We start from the raw sequence: 24,152 nt of genomic DNA, 5'->3' as shown, positions 1-24,152 counted from the left end.
TCCATATAGAGTCCCCCCAAGCTGCGGGGGTGTTGGCCAGTGCATCTAGGAAGGAGGCGGGGATGTGATGCAGCCTCAAGGGGAGGGTTCGGGATCAGCAGGGAGCCATGTCTGCATCAGGGCCCCTTTACCACCTGAGTGCAAACCAACCAGGGAAACAGGCCCCTGTCCCTGCTCCCTGTGTGGGGTCCACTTTGGTTTAAGCACCAGATAAGCGCTTTTACTGGATCAGGAAGTCACATGGGATCCTGAGTCCTGCAGCCTTGCCTCTTCTGCAGCCGCTGGCCAGCTGGCCTGCCACCCCCAGAATTGCAGCTTGGCGCTGCCCCCCACCCCCTGGGCACGGGCACTTGTTCCTCATGTCTTGTGTGGCCCTTTCTTTGCCTTGGTGGGCTGCAACTGCCTCCTTCTGGTCTGGGCCGACGCTGCACCTCCCCCACCTCCCTGCCCATCACAGGTGCTTTGGAAAGTCAGATTTTGTCCATTAGGTGTACAATCAACTCAGCGGGTCATGGCCAGCTGTTTCATTTTAACCTTTTATTTAGGAGTAATTACAAGTTTCCAACAGATTAGACATTACCACACAGGGCAGTCAGTGTGTGGCTCCCCCAGTGTCACATCTTATACACCGTGTGTTCAGACCCATGGTGGCCCGCGTCTATCTTATCCCAGTGTGGTCCCATACAACTACCCCATGGTCCAGGCACCTCAGGACATCTCCTCCCAGCCCTGACCCTTGACCCCATAGCCTTCCCATCTCTGTATCATTTCATGGTATTATGTAATGGAACCACATGTGTGACCCTGTGGATCCAGAATGTGGCTCTGAGGGGTGGCACATGCAGCAGACCCAAACTGCCGGCTCCCCATGGTGCAGGCCAGTGCAGCGCTGGGACACCAGTTCCAGTGACACATGCAGTATGTCACAGGACACACCAGGTCACAACGTAAAACACTCGTTATCACGGGCTTGGTCCCAAGAATCTGAAAGAATTTGCTCTTCCTTGTCACTCTGTCCATTTTCCTCACAGCTGATGTTTGAATGTTCACATCTGTTCCCTCAACTCTGCTGGACTCTCTGGTCCTGTCATGGGTGCAGACACCAGGGGTGGACAGGGGAGGGTGTGGGAATATTCTCCAGAATGACGGTCATCAGTGGTGTGGAACCCACTGAGTATCCAAGAAGGAACAGGACTTCTAACGGGGCGTTGGGTGCTGGCAGCCCGCGGCCCTCACATGGCAGGGGCTCTGCGAGAGGTGCCCCTCAAGACTGTTGCCCTGGCTGCCGCTCCGGCACCTCATGTTGCCCAGCCCTGCGCCAGGAAGCAGTGAGGAGCTGCTGTGATTCCAGGCACATGTGCGACTGCAAGGCTCCTGTGTCCCTGCCGGGGCTTCAGAGCAAGTAGGGCCCAGGTGGAGCCCTGGCAGCCCACCCTATCCCCTCCTGCCCCCCGGCACACAGCCCCTGGGGTGGGGGACCCTGGCTCCCCTCCGCACACTCAGGTGGACACACAGGGCAGATGACCAGGGCCCCACGTGCACGGCCTCCACTACTCCCAGGTACACAAGCAGTCACAGAGGGCTCTAAGGCACCTGGTAGAGAAGCCACATGACAGGACAATTTGTTCTTTAATGCACACCCCTCTGAAGTGACAGATTACCCTGTGGCTGGGCTAGGGCTGTGGCGTGAGGGAGGGGCTCTTGTCAGTAACAGAGGCACCTCCGTCAGTTCACCTGCATCTATTTCACAAACACCAGCAGGAACACAAGCACGCAGAACTCTCATCCTGCATGAGCATGAGGCCAGGTACCACATCGAACTATCTCAGCAGTTAACCTGGATTGAATTTTCAGCTTCTATCTGGACTCAAACGAGTGAAATGTCCTTTGATATACTCCGCATTTTCTAAAAGTGACCAGGGAAAGGAGGAGGGAAGAAGACCAAAGTTCACAAACCCAGTTCACACAAGGGTGTGCATCCCATCCTGGAGCCATGAGCATCTCCAAAAGGCCCTGGGGGGCCCACCTGTGCTGCTGAGGGGCTGAGGGAGGAGCCTCAGCGGGGCCGGCACCGAACCAGAGCCAGGCGAGGCTACCTGGCCACCTTATTTTGCTCCTTGCATGTCCACATGGGTCAAGGCTACCTCTGGAGAGTTCACCCACGAGGTCCAGAGCAAGGAGGGCCCAGGTGGAGCCCTGGTAGCCCATCCTCTCCCCTCCTGCCCCCCAAGAACGCAGCCCCTGGGGTGGGGGACAATCCCCAGGGGAGCACAGCCAGCCTGACCACCTCCCGCAGGATTGGCAGTGCTGCCTGTGGCCTGGAAGATGTGCACTGGGTGCACCGGTTCAGGTGCGGCAGCAGGTGAGGCCAGAGGCGGGGCTCTCAGGGACCCACTGGATGGTCGAGGTCAATCACAGCGGTAGGGGTGTGAGACATACAGAGCGCTGGTCAGCTGTCCTTGTCCTGAGGCAGAGGGAGGTGCCAGTCTGCAGGGGGGCTCTGCCTGGGGGTCCACACCAGGCCATGCTTCTGTGCGGCCCGGACTCTTGCCCGCTCGCTCTCACAGAGGGACCGCTGCAAAGGAGACCCGGTCACTTTTGTCCCCATGTGCCCCCGGACAGCTCCCTCCTCCAGGCACCCGCCCACCCCTGGCCAGCGCAGGGAGTGCTCTGAGTCAGCGCGCACACACACACACACATAAATTACTAATCTTTCCATATAGGCTGCAAACCATCTTTCCCATTTTCCATTTATCACGGACTTACCGTTCTCTCTCAAACATACCAGTCCTGCTGCCCCGTCCAGTGAACACAACCCCTCACTGCTTCCCCTCTCCAACAGCTCCAAGGCCTCACTGTGCCCTGAACCAGGATGAAGGAGCCAGGAGCACAGGGCTTTGTTCTCATCACTCCTGTATCCCCAAGAGCATCCTTCCCAAGTGGTATCTAGTAAACGAATGGACCAGAACCATCTCCTGACTGGTCTCCCGCCCTGGCGGCAAGCACGCTTCCCAACACACGTGAAGGCCTGAATCTAACCCCTCTTTTAAGGCCTGCCGGGACTACCCTCACCCCGACCCCTCTGCAGCCGCCCCCTGCCCTCAGCGGTGGGCCGTCTCTGTCCCGGCGTCAGGCCCGGGGCTGGGTGATGCTACTCGGGCTGCTTCCCGGGCTCGGCAGAACCAACCCCTGCAGGCCCGTCCCCTGGGCCTCACCTGGGCCTCGGCGCTGCGGCGCTCCTCCCACTCGCGGCAGCTGGCCAGGTCCCGCCGCCACTGCCCGCAGGCCGGCCGCTCTCCGTGGACGTAGTAGTGGCGCAGGAAGTGCCCGGCGCTGCGGCAGAGCTCCCACTCCGCGCGGTAGGCCTCGCACGGGCGCGGCGGCTGCGGGGACCAGGCATGAGCAGGTGACCCGGAGCCCACCCACCCCGCTCGGCCCGGACCCGGTCACCACCAGCTGCCCCGCTCGGCCCGGACCCGGTCACCACCGGCTAGCCCCGCTCAGCCCGGACCGAGTTATCGCCCTTCCCGTGGGCCCCGGGCGGTCGCAGCACTTACCCGCCAGCCACCGCCGTTAGCCATGTCTGAGCTGCTGCCTGACCCGCCTCCTGGGCTCGCCGGCCACCTCGTGATTGATGGGTAGAGGAACCAATGAACTCCGAGATGTCATCACTACATCCTCGCCCTCCTCCTTGAGACGCGCCAGTGAATAGGACGTCCGGGTTGGCAGCCAGTAACAACCGAGGAAGGGCGGGGCCGGGGCGCTGTGGGCGGGGCGCGCCCCAGGGTCCGAAAGCCAGGCCACGCTGCGTGGCTGTGTAGGCCGCAGCCGTCCGCTCCGGCCACCGGGCATTCCGCTACATGTTCACGTCCAGTGGCCGTTTCTGACGGAACCACGCGGTTCAGGCAGGTTCTTTGCAGCAGCCTTACCAGGCCTTCTGCTCCAGGCAACCCCATTGTCACCAGACCCAGCAGCGGGGCCATCCCTGGTCCAAGCAGGGAGTGCGCCTCCAGGAACCGACAAGGAGTGGTTTCCTTGTAGACACAGCAGGTGCCGCTCAGGGCAGACAAGAACCCAGGGCCAGAGTCCCACGTGACACTCGAGCACAGAACGACACGGTAGCCCACGTGATCCCGCGGACAGAGACGTCTTGCCCACCCAGGAGGGCTCCCACCTCTGCCGGCGACCCCAGGACCCGTTGAATGGAGGGTCTGTAGGTCCCAGCCGTGCTCATGCCTTCCAGAGTCACACCCACAGACAGTGGTGTGGTGTGGGCCACAGGGTTCAGCCCTGGCCATCAGGATGACCTTTGATGCTCACTCTGAGGACTCGTGGGTGAACCCTGGGGACGCATCCTGCATGGGGACGCCCTCTCCTGAGTGAGGGGAGCCCTATCCAAAGATGGACAGACCCCTTGGCCTACTATCACAAACAAGGGGAAACCCTGCTGGGCCCGACCACCCCCTCCCCAGGGGTCAAGAGCCTTGTTTCCCCCTACACTGTCTGGGAGAAGCCCCCCAGAGCCCTTTCTAAGGGCAGATGGAATGAAGGTTCCTTGCAAGCAGGCCTTCCTCTGGTTGGGTCAGTGGCCCAAGTGTCAATCCCTGTTGGTATTTTATCAGACATTTGGAGGCAATTCAGGTTTTAGTCACTGCCTGTTTTTATTTGAAATTCTTGAATCATAATTATTTTCAAGAAAGAAGAGATACTGGAAATTGAATTAACATGTCATATTATAGAAAGTGAAAATCTGAGGCTAAATTAACCCTAGTTAAAAAATAAAGGCAGGCCAGCAGAACTTTGGATACATTAACACTGGGAATGGGGGGTAGGGAAGGGGAAAGAAGAGAGCTTTAGCTTTCATTTATTCTAATGGTTACATTTGTGCTTCACCATGAAGTTGTTTTACAGAAGAACAGATTGATTAAGGGGCCAGTCATTTCTATATGAAATTGAAAAAAAATTGGAAATGTTTTCAGGTCAGGTTCTCCTGCTGAGGAATGACTTTTTAGGGGAAAAAAACTCAACATATAAAATAAAAATAGAAACACCCTTCCTCAAATAAACTGTAGCCAGAGTAATGGGATAACCACTGTTTACGGAGCACTTATCTGTTTAAACCACTTTTTTCTAGGCCAAAGGCAAATGCTAAACTATGACCTGGGAAAAGAAAGGATATATGAAAAAAGAGAAAACACCACAAGTTAGAGTAATTCAATTCCCTTCGCAGGTTCTGGGCAGGAATTAGGAAACTGCTTCAGCAGTGGGCGTGTCCTGAGGGCCTGAAAGCAAGAGGAGGCTGTGGGACCTCAGAGGCAGCTTCTCTCCCCAAATCAGACACTGGCTGCAAGTCCTGCTGGTCCACGTTCCGGTCAAACCCGGTAATTCTTAGGTCACTCTAAACACACCTAAAGTGACGGAGCATCCCCGTCAAAGGCAGTAACTAAAAGCCATCATGCTGCAATTATTTTATTCTCCAATCAGCCAACAGCCCCAGCTTAAGGCTTTCTTCCCTTTTTCCGCAACGACTGTCCTTCTCCGGAGAAAGCAACGAACCTGCCTCCAGCTTCATCCTGGGCATGAAAAGAAAACCATTGTTTTCAGAAACTCCTTGGAGGTTTAATGAAAAACACTTTCTTCTGTTGACTCATGTGCCATCCACCCACTTTCCTCACTCCCACATTCTTCATAAGAAATGTCTAAATAGAAACACAAACTGTGGTCTACTGAACTGAAAACCAAACCACGGACTCACAACTCTGCGTCCATCAGCCTTGACTCCCAGGGAGAACGTACACCCTTCTGCAGGGGCATCACATTTTCAATGTAAAAAATACACAACACCCCCCCAAAGAAAAACCACCCCAAAATAACATTTCCAGTCACTTTTCTGTATACACTTATTTCAACTATTTTCAAGTGTCAGGGCAACACACTTCCCACCAGGACGCTCCGAAGGCTGCAGAGAGGCAGTCCTTCTCCTGCCAGAGGTGACCTCCAGGTCTGCAGTATTTCAGTTGCCCTGGTGAGCAGCTTAATGTCCCCACACACAACTCTGATTTTTCCTATAAGTTGAATTCCTTGGGGAAAGGATGCAGGTGTTCTTAAGGCTTTTTACAAATGGTGACTCACTGGCCCTCACTAGCCACTGGCAGGAAGGCGACTTGTCTTATGAGTTCTGGGAGACAGCAGGCATCTTCTCAGGAGCAACGTCACTGGTCAGGCAGAGACATTGTCTCTGGCAGGGGATTCCAAGCTCTCCAGCCCACACCCCGGCACCGTCCCCACCACCCAGTGCGGCTGGTGTTTCTGGAAGGGTCTGCACGGGGTTGCTGTGGTATCTACCACATAAAGACAAGTCACAGCTGAGCCACACAGCCTTCTGCTCTGATAGAGCCCTCTTCTGCCCGCTGTGGACATGGTGCCCGGCCCCTCTTCCACGCACATTCAGTCGCAGCCGCCGATGTCATCTGGGCAAGGGAGGAACGTCTTCTGGGGCCTTCGGGCTGCTGCCTCGACTGGCCACTGTCCCGGGTGCATGTTGTATGAGGACCCCCAAATTCTGGGTCTAAGGCTTTCTTGGTTCTACCTCATTCCTTTGTTTGGGTGGGGTGTGTCCTTGTGGCCTCCTGAAAACAGGAACATGAGGACTACTACCTTGTCTTGGCTCCTATGTGACTGGGAACCCCGCTCTCCTCTGGTGTCACTGCAGGGTGGTGGGAGTCAGATTGCTGGGGTGGCAGTAACAAGACACCACAGGCTCGGAATTCAAATAGCAGAAGTCCATCTCCTCACAGTCCAGTGGCGTGGAGTCCCAGGACCAGGTGCCAGCACTGTGGCATCTCCCAAGGCCCCTCTCCTTGGCCTGCAGGTAGCCGCCTCTTGCTGAGTCCTCCATGGCCTTTCCTGCATGTCCACATCTTCTCTGCTTAGAAGGGCACCAGTCAGAAGGGACAGGGCCTTATTTTAATAGACTCTTCAAAGACAGTCACACTCTGGGGTGCTGGGGGTTAGGGCGTCAACATGGGAATGTGGGGGACACAATTCGGCCCATAAGAGTTGGGCACAGAACTTTTGGAAATGCTTCCTTTCAGAGCCTTGGAGACCCTGCTCTCCCATGTCCTGGCTTTCCCTGTCCTTCGAGGGTGATGCCATGCTTGACCCCTGGTGGCCCCTCTTTCTCCTGGAAGCCTGAGGATCTTTGCCCCAGTTTGGAGCTGTCTTCATCTACCGTGCTGGACACTCGGTGGGCCTCCTGATCTGCAGGCACTGGCCCCTCAGTTGGAGCCCTGATCTCCCTGGTGGCTTCAGCTCCTCTGGTCTCTCTGGTCTCATGTGACTGGGATGCTGGCGCCAGGAACTTTCTGACTGGTCTTCACTCCGGGGTGAAGGCTGGGACCTTCCCTGGGCTCACCGTCCACAGAGGCGCCTCCAACCTCCAACTATAATGAGCCAGCCCAGTGGCCAGTGGCAGGAGCCTAGCCAGGAAAGGACCTGGAGCAAGGTGAAGGTCACTCGCTCCTCCAGTAAGGCCTGCTCAGCACCCTGCGGACAGTCATCCAGGGGCCTCTGTGACGCCTGCCTGTCCCACAGGTGGGCCCTCTTCCCCAGGGGAAGGTGGTGCTGCGGGTCTAGGAGCCCCACGGCCAGCTCCGCACACAGCCGGCTCTGCACACGGCCTTCCATGGCCTGTCATGTCAGGTCCCCCTGGCCTTCTGCTCTTCCAGGTGCCTCCCCACTGTCTGTCACCTAGTCATCTGTGCCCCATCCAGGGGGTTCCAGGATGAGGCCGAGGGAGCATGTGCCTTCAAGCCCACTTCAAGTCACACATCTCTTCTCCAAGGTCCACTTATGGACAACACGGCCTCACCCTCTCCTCCCCCTGTACCTCCAACAGTTAGGGACCAGTAAGCCCAGAGGACACCCCCCTGGGGCTGAGCAGCCCGGCCATTGGTGAGCAAAGGCCTGGATGGGCCTCCTGGTCGGGACCACGTCAGCTCCTCAGAGCCTGGAACACAGCATCAGCTTGAGGAACGTTAAGGCCAAGAGGGGCTGTGTATCCGCAATGTGCAGGCAGCACAGTCGTCTCTGCTCACTCCTGGGCTCCTGAGGGACTGAGCCTTTGAGAAAAGCACCCAGGAGAGTGAGGGTCTGTGAGTGTTCTCGCAACAGCACATGGCTGGGGTGCTGGGCGGGCGGGCAGTCTGTGACAGGCCACGCCAGGGTGGAACTTACCCTCTGGCCACACCTCTGCACACATCTGTGGCCTCCCCTGCTTCCCCAGGGGACCCTGGCTGAAGGAGGCTGTGCCCCCAGGCCTTGGTGCAGGCCGTTTCTGGAGTGCGCTGGCACTGGGGTGGCCAGGTGGTGGTCAGGACCCTGGGGGCCCTGACCGCCACACGCATTCATGTTCATTTCTGTAAAAACGCGGACAATCATGGCCACTGAGACTGTCCAGGGGACAGCATGGGCCCGGCACCTGGCCAGGGCTCTGTGAGCTGCAATCTCGCTGATCACTTGTGAGCGGACACCAGGGCTGCAGTGTGCCCACCCCTACCCACAGCCTCAATGGGATGATCAGACCACTGGGGAGAGGAAGGGCCCTGAACGAAGAAAAATATGACAGAAACATCCCTACTCAATTCAGAATGAAGAGAATTCCTCCGGTCACCACAGTCAATAGAACTTCTCATTGTCCACGAAACACACTCACCTCTTCAACTTTTTTGACCAGTGGACGTGAGTTTCTGATGAAGGTGATCTTACCAAGTTTAAATTCATAATTGGGAATTCCTCTGTAAAGAAGAGAGCGGAAAACATGCTAGCTCAGGGAGACAAGGACTAAAATCATTTCTTGTCACAGGAAGAGAAAGGAGGCAGAAGAGACGGTGGGCATCCTGGGCCCCTCCTCCTGGACCTGCGGCTGCACCCACTCCCCCTAGCCTTGGACCACCCCGCTGGTGCCTCCCAGCGCCCCTCCAATAGGAACAGACGGCACTGGAGGCGTGGGAGCCTGATTTTCTGTGTTCTCCAGCTTCACGTGTCACCCTGCAAGGACTACACTCACAGAACTCACTTCGTTCCCTAAGAGGCTGGTGCCAACCCACAGCCAGCACTCTGCTTCTGCTCTCACATGGTCGACAGGGGAGATGTCTCCGGCCTGCCGCCACCGCGCTGGCACCAGAGCAGGGAGTCTGGACCAGAAAACACGAACACAGCCACTTCTACTCAGGGGAAGTGGATCAGTCATTTGAGGTCACAAAATGGGAAAACAGGCCCAGTGATGACCCAGACCCAAAAAGGTTTTAAGTAGGAGAGAAGCCTGCCCAGATGCCCTGGGGCTGGTGGGGCTGGACCACCTCATCCAGGAGAGGCCAGATGGGCACACCCACCTCTTGATGTCTCCAGGCTTGATGGGCGAGGGGCTGGGCTCCACACCCTTCTTCTTCCCATCCAGTCTGTTCCCGGAGCCGGAGAAGGCCTGGACCAGGGGGGGCGTGTGAGGGGAGCCCTGAGGACAGGGGACAACTGCAGTCTCCTTGGGGCAGAGGCCGCTGCGAGGACGAGGGCAGGGGTCCCACTGCCTCGAGCTGAGAGGAGCCTCTGCCCAGCGCCCCAGGGTCTGGGGGCCCCGACCCCTCTGCTGCCCTGCCGCCAAGGCTCCCCAGGGGGCAGCAGTGCTGGAGGGGCAGGTTCCAGCAATGTCGCAAAGGGGAGGACCATACGTTTAGAGAGAGGCTGAAGCAGCCTCACTTGGTGACTCTGAAGGAAGGGTGCATGTGTGTCTACTGAACTAGTTCACTTTTTTGTTAGGCGAGAAATTTTTAAAAAGAAATAGTTAGGGCTGACTGACCAAGGTGTCGGGAGGACCCGGATAAAGTGGACAGAAAGGGCTTTGGTGACCATGAAGGTGTGGGGTACTACGACGCGGGCACTCACGCGGAAGCCCAGCTCCCCGGCATAGCCACTGGGGTCAGCGTCACCTTCCTGCGGGACAGAAGAGCAGGGTGAGCTGCTTGGCAGGGCCCCCTGACGGCCAGGGCATCCTGGCCGTCAGGACACCTTGGGACATACTGCCCAGACCACCACCGAGGGGAGCTGTGTGGAGCTGGGGGACTCACGGCGGATTCCTCATGCTGGACTTGTCTTTCGGGCTCTTTGTAGCCCAGTGGGGCATCAAAGTCCACCTGTTCCAAGATGAAGGGACAACGTGAGACCGGGCCACACTTAGCTTACGGGCTTTTCTGTCTTAAATTGAGACAACCGTGGGTTCACATGCAGTTACAGGAAACAACACAGAAAGGGCTTGTGCAGCCCACCCAGCTTCTCGACCTCTAGTTTTACAAACCCTCTGCCTGGCACCGCCCGAGGAGCCCAGCGCCAACACCCCGGCCCTCTTTCTGAGTGCCCGGTCTGACCTGTCCCCACACTCTATGCACTCAGCTCTCTCTGTTTTAACACTGTGCAGCTGGCATCCCCACCCATGGCAGTGACCACAGTGGCTCCTACACGGGGACCCCTCGAGCTGCCCTTTCATACCCACCCACCTCTCCCGGCCGTGACCCCCACAACCACTCTGTCCTAATTTCTCCAGTTCTGTCATTTCAAGAACGTTACGTAAATGGGGCCAGACATAGTGCAACCTCTTGGGACTGGCCCTGGTGCTGGGCACTGTTACCTGGAGACCCTACGGCCAGGCTAGCACGGGAACCCTAGGCCCTCCTGCCCAGAGCTGAGAGGCCTCCTTGGCAGGTCTGAGACCTGGGGTGTGTGGCCACCTCAGAACCAGCTGCAGCCTTGCCACCCCCAATGGCCCAAGACCAACCACAAGGTCAGTGACCACCACAGCATCCCCTATGATGTCCCAGGGGCTGCAGGGCCCCCACCGCCCCATCCCCAGCCACTCACATTCATGTCGCACTCGATGATGGACACAGCCTTGTCAGGCTTGGTCTCCATGACCCGCAGCTCATAGATCTGGGGGGACAGAAATCAGTCAGTTTCGTGGCAGCACGGGGGACGACCCCGTTCACACCACTGCAGCCCCCACCCAGCCCCGCACACGCATCATCCACTCCTCCCCCGACACCCTCTCCAGCCACACCTCTCACTGTGAAAAGCGGCCATGGTGGGGTGCTGCCTTGAAGACCAACCCTCAGTTGACTGCTCCTCCTAAATGACTCATATCAAAGTATCTATGGAGCAAATTGTAACACTCGCAATGTTTATGTTAGAAAAGTTCACTTCTAGGAATTAACTCGAAGTAAATGTTTCGCCAGACACAGAGAGAGAAGACTCTAAGACTGCTCACTGCAGCACGCCAGCGGTAGTGTGCGAACACCTGAGATGCCCATCACTGGAAGGGTAAATGAATGGCGTTTATTCACATCCGAGCAAGCTGTAGTCCCGGCAGGTCCAGGCAGCTGGCAGGGAAAGCAGCAGAAAAGCAGCCATGCTGCTGGGTGTCCAGGATGACCTCACGCATGTAAAACACGTACAAAAGCCACCACACAGGATAGGAACTTAAAGTGGCAGAGTCTCCTTTTCCTGCACTGACTTAGGTTCTGTTTCTCCCCAGAGTATGTTCTGCTTTTATAGCAGACAGTGGGGACGGTCCCAGCAGGAAAAACCCTAGTCATTGGGGAGGGGGTCACCTGAGTTAAGAGGGAAGGCTCTGGGTGCCCGTCCGTATTCACGTTTCCTCACTGCGATGACCAGAAGTGAAGGCATGTCGCTGTGAGGACACGCCACCACCTCCCCATCCAGCTCCCTCCAGGGGCCCTGCTGCCCCGACCCGTGTCCATGGCCTCCGGGCACATGGTCACCTCTCTCTACAGCTGTGTTTTCAAGCTGAAGGTCACAACAACCTAGCGAGTCATAAGCCAGCGGCACTGCAACCAGAACTAGAAGTGTCCTGGACCACAGGGTGGCAGACATCCCAGAGGGTGCGGGCTGCACATGGTGAGTACTCTGGGTGTTTGCTTCAGTTGTATGTGTTGTTACGCTGTAGCCAAAACAGTCATTTTAAACTATTTTTAAACACTCAACATGTATTTTTACTGACTCACCTTTACTGAAGTGCAAACAGAGACCACTTTAATTCTAAACAACCCTCGAGAAGGATTCTCTCCAGTGTCTCAGGTACCACCGTTAAGCCGCTTGTACTGAACACCAGTACTGACTGAAACGGCGTTCACCCTGACTTACTTCATATCTGTCAGCTTACTAGTCCATTCTTCCTTCTGGCACCCTGGCCCTTCCCTGTACGGTGATGCTCATTCCAAAAACACAAGCTTCTGAAGTTCCACTGGTAAACAAACTCAGATTTTGCTCACCTGGAAGTATTGGGATTTGCCCTATTGTTTCAAGGTCTGACGGCAGTTACTCCCTCAGCCTCTGCAGACACTCTGATGCCTGGGGGGGCAGTGCCTGCTACTGGAAGGCCTGTTCTTCGCCGTTCCTCCGTGAGAGATGCTTTCTCTCTGCCCACCTCTCTGGGTCTGCTGTGTGGAATCTGCAACCATCCCGTCTGCTGAACATTCAAATCCTGTCACTGTGGGCGGACGGCGGGTTCCAGAAGGCGGCACCCAACCCTCCTCAGGCCGCCACTTCTCCCGCTGGGCTCTCACCAGCGGTTGGCTTTCTCGGGATCTCCGCAGCCTCCAGCTCTCGCGTCCCGCTTTCCCACTTCTCTGTGCGGAATTCCACGTCACTTCTCCGGATTTAACCTTCTCTTTGTTAATTTTTTGTCAGCTGTTAACTCTGCTTTTCCAACGCTCCTGGATATTTCTGGTAGACTTTCATCACTTGCTAAATTTTAACTTTTTAATTTCTTCAAACATTTTATATGTAATTGTTTTATACTTGCACCTGAAGATCCCCATACGGATTTCCTCAGGGTCCAAACCTGCTTTTGGTGTCTGGTGGTTTGCCTCCCAAGGGCCCGACTCAACTGGAAACTGGGTGCTGTTCCCAGAGAGCCTGGGGTCCTTCTCTCGAGAAGAGGACAGCACCCACCACTGCGTCCACTGTGGCCCCTTTAAGGGGCCCAGTTTCCTGTAGGAGCCTCTGATCCAGACCACTCACTAAGCACCACTATGGCAGAGTTGTGAAAATGTCCGTTTCATGTGAGCCCCTCAAACCAATCACAGCCTAGCTTTAATCAGAAGGGCCCTTTATAGTGTGGACTTCCATGCTTCTAAAAGCAGAACCAAACCTGAGTTTCAGTTCTGTGTCTACCCGTGCAAGTCACCTGCCCTTTCAGTGCAAAAAGGTCACCGTTACCTTCTATCATCAATTTAAGAGTCATGTTTAACATTACTGTCTTAGTTGTTTAAGAATGGTAGCATTAAGGCTGCCTGTAATTAACCTGGAAAGCTTAAAGCATTCGGTGAAGATGGACAATACCGAAAACATTTCTCTGAAGCTAAAAGGAACAAGATTATTTTCTAGTTCATGAAAAGATGTAAAAGCGTGACTCAAAGCCCATCAAGTTGAAAAATAAGGATTCTCAGTCAAACGGAAGAAACTGACAGAGAACATGCTGGGTCCCCAAGTGACACAGATCCGGATGGAGAGGCTGAACCTCAGGCCCGAGTCCTGGGGGGATGGGCAGGCATGTTAAGGAGCCAGCTGGCCTCAGAGAAGCCATACTGGGGCTGTGGTCACTCCTGAGCGCTGGGAGGCCCTGGCAGCAGCTCTGTGGGGTCACAGTGGACAAAGACCCCATCGCCGAGCTCCATGCCTGAGGCAGGAGGGCGCTGGCAGCCTTGTCGACCGCCACGTCTTTCTCCGGGGTGCGCCGAGAGTGGGGAGGTGGATGCCGTCCTGACTTGTGGGAACTGATGTGCCAACTGGGCACAGGGTGAGTGAGAAATGGAAGATGAGGTGGTGTCTCACTTCATGGCCGAGTCGTTGGGACCAGCATCCATGCAGCTCTCATCATGGACGGACACGAGAGGCATCCAGACCTCAGACCTGCTGCCGAGGGAGACACAGGTCCAGACGACGGGATGGGGCCAGCTCTCCCAGTGCTGCCGTCGCCGAGGGAGAGACAAGGACCGGGCAGGTTCACTTCTGTGTCCCCACAGCCTAGGAGGGGCTTCGCTCTGACCACGAGTGCGGCCTAAGGCCTCCCCCTGCCCACTGGCACACACATGCTGGGGTGAACAAGTGTACAGCACTCACCTTGTGGCCAGGAACCACGTCCATCAACTCCCAAAACAGAGGCACTGGCTGATTAGCACAGAGCCCCAAAACTGAGCCCATGAGGACTTCAGAAGCAAACAGGCAGCGATTACTTGGTAAAAGTCAGACCCACCCTGCTCACAAAGAGCCCCATCAAACAGGAGAGCCTGCTGCGGGTCCTCTAGCTAGGCGCTCACCACATCTGCTGCCCGGCCACCAGCTGTGAGGCTGAGCCGCTCACCTTCTCGTTGTAGTTGATGGCGATCACGTCGCCAGTGGTCAGGCAAGCGAAGTTCCTCAATGCGTTCTCTAATCTGCAGACACATGGTTAAGGCGACACAGTGGGATGGACAACTAAAATCTGAGATGGGTTTCTATGAGGGGACTGGAGGACCCCAGTCACTGTGTGCCGGACGGACAGTGCCTGGCTGGGGCTCAACACATGTGGCTACCTCTCAGCACGAGGAGGCAGCAGCTCCTAACACACATCTATGCCTGAGATCCACCCTCACCTCAGGGAAAGAACCAGCCAGAGTGGCAAGACCCCTCCCCAACCCTGGAAAGACGCATCTCTGAGGGGGGAGCAGAAGGAGGCTTTGGGGCCAGGGGTCAGTGGACGGCCACGTTCTGGCTACAGGGGGTGCACAGCTGTCAAACCTGCTCAACTGTGAATTTCACTGTCTGTAAATTACACCTCAATGAGCCGATTTTGAAAATCCTATGGGAATATAGGAACAAAAGACTGAAGAAACCACAGACAGGCCCCCTCAAAAGCAAGGATGTTTTCATTTACACTTTTGTTGTTCCTACCTTTTGGGAGTTAACCCAACGTTAGAGGCATGTCTCAAGATAAAGACTTAAAAGGAAAAAATGGCTTGTAAGCCCTTTTCATAATAGTAAGTAATAAATTCTCAAAAACTGAATAACCCAAAACCCCAGACAAAAGAATAATGCTTAATCTTGTGGAATACTTTAACCATGTCGTCCTCAACAATTTGCAAAACTGTTTTAAATAGAAAGGTCAAACATAAAACGTGGCTCCAGGCCTGCCACTGTGATGTGGCCCGACTAGGGGAGGGTCCGAGCGTAACCAGAGGGAGGAAGGGCCAGGGTCTGCATTCACCTCTCTCCATCAAAAGGCCTGGGCCAATGACAGCTTTGAGAAGAGTCTGGAGTGGCACCTTGTCTCTGCCCCCTGGCAAGAAATGCCAGCTGCAGGGGTGCCCTTCCCTCGACTCCTGGTGACCCCTAAGCCGTCAGACGCAGCCCACCTGGCCTCTGGGGGCAGAGCTGGCTCCCACATCATGCTCTGCATGGCCCCTGCCTCCTCCACTCTGTGCTAGGGCTGCCTTTATCCAGACCCTCAGCCAGACAAGGGAGCCCTGCAGCCTTCTTCAGAGTAGCATGGAACTGTGCTGAGAGACAGTCTCTGAAGGCACCCTGGGGAGTCAGCACGCGACATGTGTGGAAGAATATCAAGCCCGGATCTCACACCAGGAGACCACTGCTGGGGCTATGGGCCAAGGCAGGCCCCACCCCGGACATGGGAATTGGTCCTGCCCACCGGGAGCACAGCCCCAACGGCCCCTCATATCCAATATAGGGGACTCGACATGCCTGTCCCAGGACTCGGCCAGTGAGGACTCCACACAGCCCAGTGGTGTCCGGGACGTGGCAGCAGCCACTTGCTCCTGGCTCCAGCCCGGGGACAGAGGGCGGGGGGAGGAGGAGTGGGGGGTGGGTGTGTGGAGGCAGCTGTTCTTTAACTGTCTGTGCTATTTAACTGTGCTTTTCCAAGCGTGCCTTTTTAAAAATAAATGGGTGGTGGAGTGACTGCTCTGTAATGTGATCACAACAAGCCAAACTGGGGCTGTAAGCTGGAGACCTCAATCCCAGAACACAGCACCTCCGCCCACACTGGTCACTCCTGAAATCACACACACACACGCTGGCTTACGTGCAGAGAACACACAAAATCACTAGAACCGGAAACCTATGCTTTCCTCTTGCCGAGAGAGAAAACGTACGGAGCCAGCACTCCCCTTGCTGGGTAAAAAGTGAGGCTGAGCAGAGGGGTAAGAGGCAGAGAGCCACCCTCCCACTGGAACACACTGGGCTGTGTGCCAGAGCCACTGATCCCTGTCCCCAGGAAGCGTCCGGAGAGCGGCCCAAAGAGGCTTCCAGAGCGCCCAGCTCACTAGTCCGCCCCAAGCAGCGGTGGATGTGCTAGTCCAAAGCCGTGGCTCTCACAACACACTGTCAATTAATCACGGTGAGGTGTGGCCCCCAGAGCAGGCACACGCTCAACTCAGTGCTCAGGGTCGACCGCCACCACCGGCACAGCTTCCCTTAACCTGTCTTGTCTCAGAAGGATACACGGCCTTGGGGTTGGTGATGTCCAGGAAGTCGGGGCTCTGGGGCTGGAACTTGGAGTATGTGGCCACCTGTAGGTTGACGCTCTCCACCTGAACCAGGCCCCCTTCCTCCAGCAACAGATTCTGCATCATCTGAAGGAGGAAGCAGACAGGAACACAGTAAGGGGTGTGGCCGAGGCTGTTGTGGGCAGCAGCGTGCACGCCTCTGAAGAGGCTGGTCACAAGAGGGTGCGGCTCACCCACCCACTCCAGGCCTCCTGGAGTGGAGCGTTTCCATAGGGAAGCAGCCCTTGCACTTCTGAGCTGCCCTGCACCCACCCCAGCTTCCACGGCCACTGGGCCGTAGCTGACCTGGTCCGTCCACCATCGCCCAGCTGCTGGCAAGTCCACAAGGGCTGCCTGGAGCTCAGAGTGGGTGGAGCTTGCGAATCAGCCCCCAGAACACACCTTCTCATATGCCCACTGGGGGCCGGGGGACCCTGGGGTCAGCTCCGTGACAGCACTTGGGAAACCCCAGGCAGTCTCTGCTCTCACCAAGAGCTTGAAGGCCAGCCCAGGAAGAGGCGGGCAGGCAGCTCCACACCACCCAAAGAGGCTTCCCAGGCTGTTTCAAAGATTCAACTAGCTTTCTGGTTCTAAGTGATCTGCAAGCCTGGGCAAGGGGCCGCCAAACACCAAGTCTATGGGCTGGAGAGAGAGCCTTCAAGGAAAAGTGTCCCCTCAGCATCCCCACCTTGGCTTTCACTAAGGATGGGCCACAGAGGGTCCTGGGGAATTTGTCATCACCCAACACTGCAGCCACCCACGGTGCCCCACAAGTGGGTGAGACCAGGCCGTGCTCACTGGAGGCACCTACAGACACAGGAGGGAATGCAGGCAGGGAAGCGGGTCATGTTTGGGCTTTGAGGCATGACTCAGGGTTCCCCAGGAGTCAAGGAAGCAGCACAGGAGAGGCCAGTGGGGCCACACGCTTGGGAAGGACCCAGGCTCTAGAGGGGAACGGCCAGCTCCAGAGGAAGTGGGCGAGGTCACCACCACAGGGAAGAAGGAGGCTTCAAACTTCTGTACATATTTAATCTCAAGATACGAGTCAGGGCCACTCCTCTGTAAGTCTGGCAATCACTGTGACAGGAGAGGCTTGCTGTGCAGAAGGGGTGGGGTCCAGCTTCACATTTGCCTCAGGCCACGTTCCCAGACCCACCACCAAGCAGTCCCTGACCACGGCTGACCCAAGACCGCACGAGAGGACACACGGTCCCCGCCGAGGGCTTTCCAGAACCCCTCCCTCTTAAACTGTCCCAGAAACCAGGTTTCTGCATGAGACCTTATTAAGAGAAGGGCCTCAGGTACCTCAAAGACACCTACAGTGCTGACAGGTGCTAGCATTTACAGAAAACAGTGCTGAAGGTCAAAGGGACCACAGCTCATCACGCATGGGGGACACGCCCTGGCCCACGACAGAGGAGGGCAGATGGGGGCACCTCACACTGAGGAGATGCCGCAGCCCTGCCTGCCCCACCCAGCCATGCAGACTTGTGGTCACAGCAGGCCCCTCCATACAGTGCTGGCCTCTCTGGCTCTCTGGAGTGGAGGCACCACCAGGCCAGCCTGGGTGCAGAGAGGCTTCATTCCCATGGCAACAAAGCTGCGTGCTCTGGACAGACTCTGTTAAAGGCGTGTTTGCACACATGTGCACACATACACACAGTGACAGAACCAGGGAACAAACTACTGAAGTGTGGAGAAAACATAAGTAAAAAACTCTGTGCTTGGACCACTTTAAAAATGCTCATGCTCCTGCTCCATCAGTTTAAAATCCAGCTGAACCAGGAAATAGCAGTGTAACAGCAGGGCCGCGGTTTCTAGATTTCTACCAGCGAAGCAACCAGCAAAGAGAAGGCTGTCCCCCAGCACCAGGGCCCCATGTGCCCGAAGCCACACATGGCTTTCGAGGCGAGGCACTAGTCCACATGACAGACGGTGGGCAGACCCTGAGGGGGGCCCCACTCACCCAGTGCGGGAGGTAGCAGATGCCTTCGTCAGCCACAAACTCCAGCACACCACAGTGCGTCATGCGGTCTGAGTTCTTGTTGGTCAGCTTGAATAGCATGGGGTAGGTGATGTTAAGTCGGCCTAAACAGAAGGGCGAGGTCCGAGGCTCAGCTCCTCTGAGGGAGAGAAGCCCTGTCCCCCAGCACCCTCCCCTGGGAAGCGGCCCCCACCAGAGCAGGACCTGCGCTGTGCTGGCAGTAGGCTGATTCTGGAGGGCAGGGGTACAGAAAGGAGGGGCTGGCGACGCGAGGCAGGAACCTGGGGGAGGGGGCTAGACAGATGGACATGACTGTGCCAGGCCCTGGCTCGGTCTTCCTGGAACAGTGAGGTGCACTGTTTTCCTCCCTACATCTATGGTGAACTAAGGCCTGCAGCTTTGGCTGCACGCCCAGGACCACGGGGACCAGGAGCCGATAAGCCAGGAGCCAGCCCAGGGTGCTGGCCCAGGTCTAGGGCTGAACCACGGAGGCCGACTTCAGCCTGTTGGTTTAGGCAAACATGGAGACAGAAGCCCCACTCAGTGGCAAAAGGAATGGCAGACAATGTATGGGGTCTCCCTAAAAACTCAAGTGAAGCAGGCCAGGTAATGAGCCTGGGCGGGAGGCCACGGTTCAGGGACGCCTCAGCGCAGTCAGCAGTGGGCACAGGTGTTCCCCCACCACCAACGTGACTCGGACAAGACGCCAGGCCCCCACCCCCAGGGCGCCTCCCAGCTGTAGAGCCATGGAGCGGAACCGAGGTCGGTCAGGGTGAACTGGACCAGGCTCCAGCCAAGGGTCCAAGATTCTTGCCCTTGGAAGAGAACCCCGTGTTCCTCAGTCCAGTCGTGTTCAAACTGCATTGGGATTTAGAGAGGTGCCTTGGGGTGCCTGAGCCCTCTGCACCCCCTGACTTCCTCCAACCTGAGCAGCTGCCTTACTTGTAATTTAATTTCTCACCCCTTGGACAAAGTTTCTTCCGTTACTTCTGAGGTCTGAGCAGCACTGACCTAAGCCCCACTGTCCTGATCCCAAAGTCTCTTTTCAGACTTGCCACCAATCACACCTGGTTTTAGCTCCTGGGGCAGCTCCACCCACAAGGCAGGCCCCCTGGCAGCCCTGCTCCCTCCTCTGGGAGGACAGGGGCCTGCCTGAGGGCTGTGATGACCCCCGCGCACGCGGCTCCATCTGCCCTCCGGCTGGACTGAGGCAGAATTAAGGCCTCCGGTGGGTGTAGCCACTGCTGGAGGCACCAGTTAAGCCCTGGTGACTGAAGGCCATGTCCTGCTGGGCATCACGCGGCCTTGGGCAGTGTACACCACAGGGCACCGTCTAAGAGGGACTCCCACCACAAAGCAGTTCCCACAGCACTGTATGTCCCTGATTAAAGATGAGGACTCTGAGGTTCAGAGTTACCAGCCTAGAGTCAGGCTGGGCAAAGCCCAAACCAGAGCAGCACCCAAGCCAGTGCCCAGCCCACCGCGCTGCCCTATGCGCACCAGGCATTGAGTGTGGACCTACCCCCACAGTGGGCTCCAAGTCTCCTGCCTTGGAACTCACACTGAAAAGACCCCCAAGTCTTGAAGGCAATGATGCACCCATGGTGGGGGTTTTCCCAGTCCAGGTGGAGTGGGACAGGGGTGTAAGGGATGAGAGGGTTGGGGAAAGAGAAAAGCATGGAAATCTCACAGCCCCTGGGCCTTTCCCACTCCTGCTAAGAGACAGGACCCGAGAGGAGAGCAGCTCCTGGGGCAGAGGGGTCAGAACTGCGGCTAGAGCAGAGGAAAGATGCTCAGGGAAACAACAAGCTAGCTGTACCACTGTCCTTCAGGGGAAAACGTCCTAAGCCCAGCCAACAGCATCTGCTGCCCGGAGCCCACACCTTCAGACCCGACAGGACCCAGGGAGGGGATCAGAGGGGTGGACCTCGAGCTGAGTGCCCACTGGCTGCCACCAACCACCTCCTCACTGGGGCACCAGTGGCCCCGGCTCTCCCAGCCCAGTAAGCACCCTCCAGGGATGATTCCCACCAGGCGCGCTGAAGGACACACCCAGGACCCGGGCCAGTTCCTGGTGCCCACCTTTTCGTTACCTCAGTTCTCAAATCTCGTAGGAAGTACTTACTGAGCTGGTCGAGGGCTGAGGGTGGCATAATTACTGTGGAAAGAACATTTAAGAAACATTAAGAAACAAAAACTAAAAGGACAGAACAAAAGGCAAAGTGCACCCTGTTACCCCTAAGGGAAAGCACTGACGATACTAGCAGGGAGGCAGAGTTTCACGACCATCTTTCGTCAAGAATGCTACTGGCTGTAATTTACTTGGTGGGATGAATGACCATCAGCCATGAATCTCACCATAATTCAGACTATCCCCCAATCCCCACCCCCTAGCAAGTCTGGGGCAAGTGGCCCTTGACCTAGCTTCTGTCACAGGTGCAGAGCAGGGAGGGGGAGCTACGGGCACTGCAGGCTGAGGGCAGGGAGGTTACAATTCAAAATAAAAACGGCACATACTCTTCCCTCCTTTCTCCACATCTGACCTGTCATTAGGCCCGGCGAGCATGGACACGGAGAAGCAACGGTACTGCGTGGAGAAGCGGTTCTGGAAGACCCGGGGAATCGGATGGTCAAACATGTTGAAGGAGAACTAGGTGGAGAGAAATGCCATGTTAACGCAAAACAGGGGAGCATTTCCTCTCTGCCTCCACCGGGCCATCACTCCCAGTCTTCTCCTGCGAACCCCATCTCCACTGTTGGCAGATGGCATGACCTTACTAAACTATAAACGTAACCCCATTGAGCCTGTCCTTAACCTCTTTTAGCCCCCACCTCCTCATCGAGGCCACACCTCGCGCTAGCTCAGGGACCGGTCACTGAGGGCCCCACAACTGCCTACAGCTGCCATGCCCGCACCGGGCTGTATCTCCTGCCTGGACCACTTTCCTCTCCTCATTGAATATTGATGAATGCCCAGTATCTGCCAGGCTCTGATCTCTCAGACCAGGGAAACTTCACTCTAATGATGTTTGCTCACTAACAAAACAAGTACAACCTCTGCCCTGGCAGAGCCGACATTCAAGACAAGGGAAATGATCCAGAAAGAACTGTCTGCATGTCAGTATTCTGAGAACAAGAGCAGGTAAGGGACAAAGAGCTCCTGGGAGTGCTTTTTCAGTGGGTGAGGAAAGGAATCTGCAGAGCAGACCCCCACCCTTTCCTCTGGCTCCCAGGACCAGCATTTCCTTTCCCTAAGAACTTCCCTGCTCTGCCTGGGGTCAGGGCCAGTGCACCTCCACAGCACTCTCTCACTGAGCCACATCTGGCTACTCCTGCCTACACATAAGCAAAGCCAAGATGCGGTCCTATCACAAGGGTAGGATCCAAGCTCTTAAACTGCAGATTGCGAGGAGGCTTAGAAAACATGTTACCCAGCAATCCAAGGTCTTAGATAATTACAATTTTTATGACGTTTCAAAAAAAAAAAGGATATAAAATTACACAATAGGGTATAGATCCAAAAAAATTGGGAGCAGGGTCTTAAAGATCTATTTGTACACCCATATTCACAGCAGTACTGTTTACAGCACTACTGTTCACAACAGCCAAGAGCTGGAAACAATCCAAACATCCATTGACAGATGAATGAATAAAGAAAACATGGTCCAACCATACAATGGAATATTGTTCAGCCCTAAAAAGGAAGGAAATTCCAACACATGCTACAATAGTCACGACCTTTGAGGACACTATGCTCAGTGGAATAAGCCAGATAGAAAAGTACAAATACTGTATGATTCCACTTACATGAAGTACTTAGAGTAAGTAGTCAAATGCAGAGACAGAAAGAATGGTGGCTGCCAGGGGCTGGGAGGAGGGGGAATTATTTAATGAAGACAGTTTCAGTTTTTTCAGATGAAAAGTTGTGGATGTAAAAGTTCTACACAGGAATGTGAACATGCTGAACACTGAACTCCACACTTAAAAATGGTTAAGGTGGCAAATTCATGTTATAGGCTTTTCACAAGTGAAAAAAATTTTTAATAGGCAAACATTTCTTGACTTGATTCCAAATGTATATTAAGTAAAAGGAAAGTCGTCTACTGGTAAGACAATTCACTAGCAATTCCAAAATTAGCAAGCTGGACCAGTTGTCTCCCAGAAATGCAAATTCAGCACGCTCCAGCTAAAATTCTTAGTTCTTCACTCCCTGGAGCGCTAGCATAGTACTTTTCAAATCTGCGTCTCCCTTTCTTTGGAGGAGAACTCTGTTCAGCAAAATCTTGGCCAGAAGCATAACAGGTGAACAGCGCTTCTAGGTCGGGGCTCCTCACCACCTCCCACCCTCGTCTAAGCCCTTCTTCTCCTTCGCAAAAGGAAAACGCACACCGTGAATTTAACAGCCGGCACCAACCTGCCTTCGAGCAGCCCACGAACCTAATCTCCAGCCTCCCGCGCGGCTCCAGAGACCCACTCCCCCGCCCGGCGCACACCAGGCACTCAGCCCAATGAATGCGGAGCCGGAGACGGGAAGTGTGAACAGACCCTGACACACTCAGGAGAAGCTCAACAAAATAAGCCCGCGACCCGAGGCGATGCCGCCCGCCGGGCCGAGCCTGGGCTAGGGTCCCCGCAGCCAACTCGGCGGCCGCCCTCCCTGCCGCCAAGGACATCGCGGGGCCCGAGGGGCTGAGCTCGCGAACCCAGGCGCCGCGCGCTCTCCCCGCGCCCCAACACCCCTCTAGTCCACCCGAGGTTCGCGGGAAGCCGTCGCGGGGCTACACCCGCGAGACAGGGCGGGCGACGCGCTCAGCCCGGGAGGCCTCAGGCCGGTGACTCGGCACCTCCGCGGCCACCACGTCAGCCCGCCGGGCCTCGGCCCGCCCCGGACCCGGCCCGCCTCGCCGCTCACCATGGTGGACGCCGCGGCCTCGCAGGAGCGCGTCGCCAGGGAACGTTGTGGTGGGAGCAGCCACAGCCGCCGCCGCCGCCGCCGCCTCCTTCCTCCTCCTCCCTCCTCCTCCTCACAGCCGCCGCCGCCTCCTAGCGCGGACGCCCGAGGGCTCAAACGGAAGTGTCGGAGCTGCACTTCCGGGGAGACGTGCGCACTGGGCTCTGCTGCCAAAGAGAGAAAGCCAGGCAGAGGCTTGAGGGTCCAAGGTTTCTCCGGAGAAAGCGCTCAAGCACTCTTCCCTAATTTTTGTGCACTCTTGAGTACCTTGCATGATTATTTAGGATTACAGTTGGACAGCGCTCACCTCCAGGCAGATATGGGGCGGGGCATTCCCCTCGCTGCCTACACTACCCAGAATGCACGCAGACGCCCGCCTCTGCTGCAGCCATCGAGGACTCGGGCGGAAGTAAGACCCACTTCCGCCTTCGAGCTAGGCCGAGAGCCCACTGAAATCCTAATCTGACGCCCTCCTTTGATGTATACATGAATTTAATTTGTGTTGAGGTTTCTTTTCCCTAAAGGCCCCATTGGGAGGCAGCGTGGTTCTCTTCCCCAAATAAAGACGTCCGCCAAGCGTTGGGTTTCTGGGTAAAGGGCGTCAGAGTTG

The 24,152-nt window shown here is 56.2% G+C and overlaps 2 protein-coding genes across 4 annotated transcripts; both read right to left on the bottom strand.

The window, feature by feature from the left end:
- Positions 1 to 522: 522 nt before the first annotated feature.
- On the bottom strand, positions 523 to 3,706 carry C32H22orf39 (chromosome 32 C22orf39 homolog). Its single transcript, XM_032471470.1, has 3 exons — positions 3,558 to 3,706; positions 3,216 to 3,383; positions 523 to 2,575 (listed from the first exon to the last, which is right to left on the bottom strand). The coding sequence occupies exons 1-3, from the start codon at positions 3,579 to 3,581 to the stop codon at positions 2,450 to 2,452; spliced, it is 318 nt and encodes a 105-aa protein (XP_032327361.1). The 5' UTR covers positions 3,582 to 3,706; the 3' UTR covers positions 523 to 2,449.
- A 930-nt stretch (positions 3,707 to 4,636) lies between these two features.
- On the bottom strand, positions 4,637 to 23,831 carry UFD1 (ubiquitin recognition factor in ER associated degradation 1). Of its 3 annotated transcripts, none has more exons than XM_032471915.1 (12): positions 23,504 to 23,667; positions 21,109 to 21,241; positions 20,717 to 20,749; positions 18,574 to 18,695; positions 16,564 to 16,694; positions 14,429 to 14,501; positions 10,909 to 10,977; positions 10,122 to 10,187; positions 9,940 to 9,987; positions 9,393 to 9,511; positions 8,714 to 8,795; positions 4,637 to 5,573 (listed from the first exon to the last, which is right to left on the bottom strand). In XM_032471915.1, exons 1-12 carry the CDS (start codon positions 23,504 to 23,506, stop codon positions 5,499 to 5,501), a joined length of 954 nt encoding a protein of 317 aa, XP_032327806.1. In that variant the 5' UTR covers positions 23,507 to 23,667; the 3' UTR covers positions 4,637 to 5,498. The 3 variants fall into 3 exon arrangements, with proteins under 3 accessions (XP_032327806.1, XP_032327807.1, XP_032327808.1); XM_032471916.1 differs by having other exon boundaries at positions 9,393 to 9,481; XM_032471917.1 differs by lacking the exons at positions 18,574 to 18,695; positions 20,717 to 20,749; positions 21,109 to 21,241 and adding an exon at positions 23,810 to 23,831 and having other exon boundaries at positions 23,504 to 23,709.
- Between the last annotated feature and the right edge of the window lie 321 nt (positions 23,832 to 24,152).

The sequence above is a fragment of the Camelus ferus genome, chromosome 32, assembly GCF_009834535.1.
Source record: "Camelus ferus isolate YT-003-E chromosome 32, BCGSAC_Cfer_1.0, whole genome shotgun sequence".
Taxonomy (NCBI): Eukaryota; Metazoa; Chordata; class Mammalia; order Artiodactyla; family Camelidae; genus Camelus; species Camelus ferus.
This window is presented reverse-complemented; position numbering and strand designations above follow the sequence as displayed.

Coding starts and splice junctions, on each gene's coding strand:
- C32H22orf39 (XM_032471470.1), bottom strand. CDS start 3,581: ATGGCTAACGGCGGTGGCTGGCGG. Junction 3,384..3,557: donor CTAACGGCGGTGGCTGGCGG/GTAAGTGCTGCG, acceptor TGGTCCCCGCAG/CCGCCGCGCCCGTGCGAGGC. Junction 2,576..3,215: donor GCCGCAGCGCCGAGGCCCAG/GTGAGGCCCAGG, acceptor TCTCCTTTGCAG/CGGTCCCTCTGTGAGAGCGA.
- UFD1 (XM_032471915.1), bottom strand. Junction 20,750..21,108: donor TGTGGAGAAAGGAGGGAAGA/GTATGTGCCGTT, acceptor TTCTTTCCACAG/TAATTATGCCACCCTCAGCC. Junction 18,696..20,716: donor CTCAGCCCTCGACCAGCTCA/GTAAGTACTTCC, acceptor CCTTCTGTTTAG/GCCGACTTAACATCACCTAC.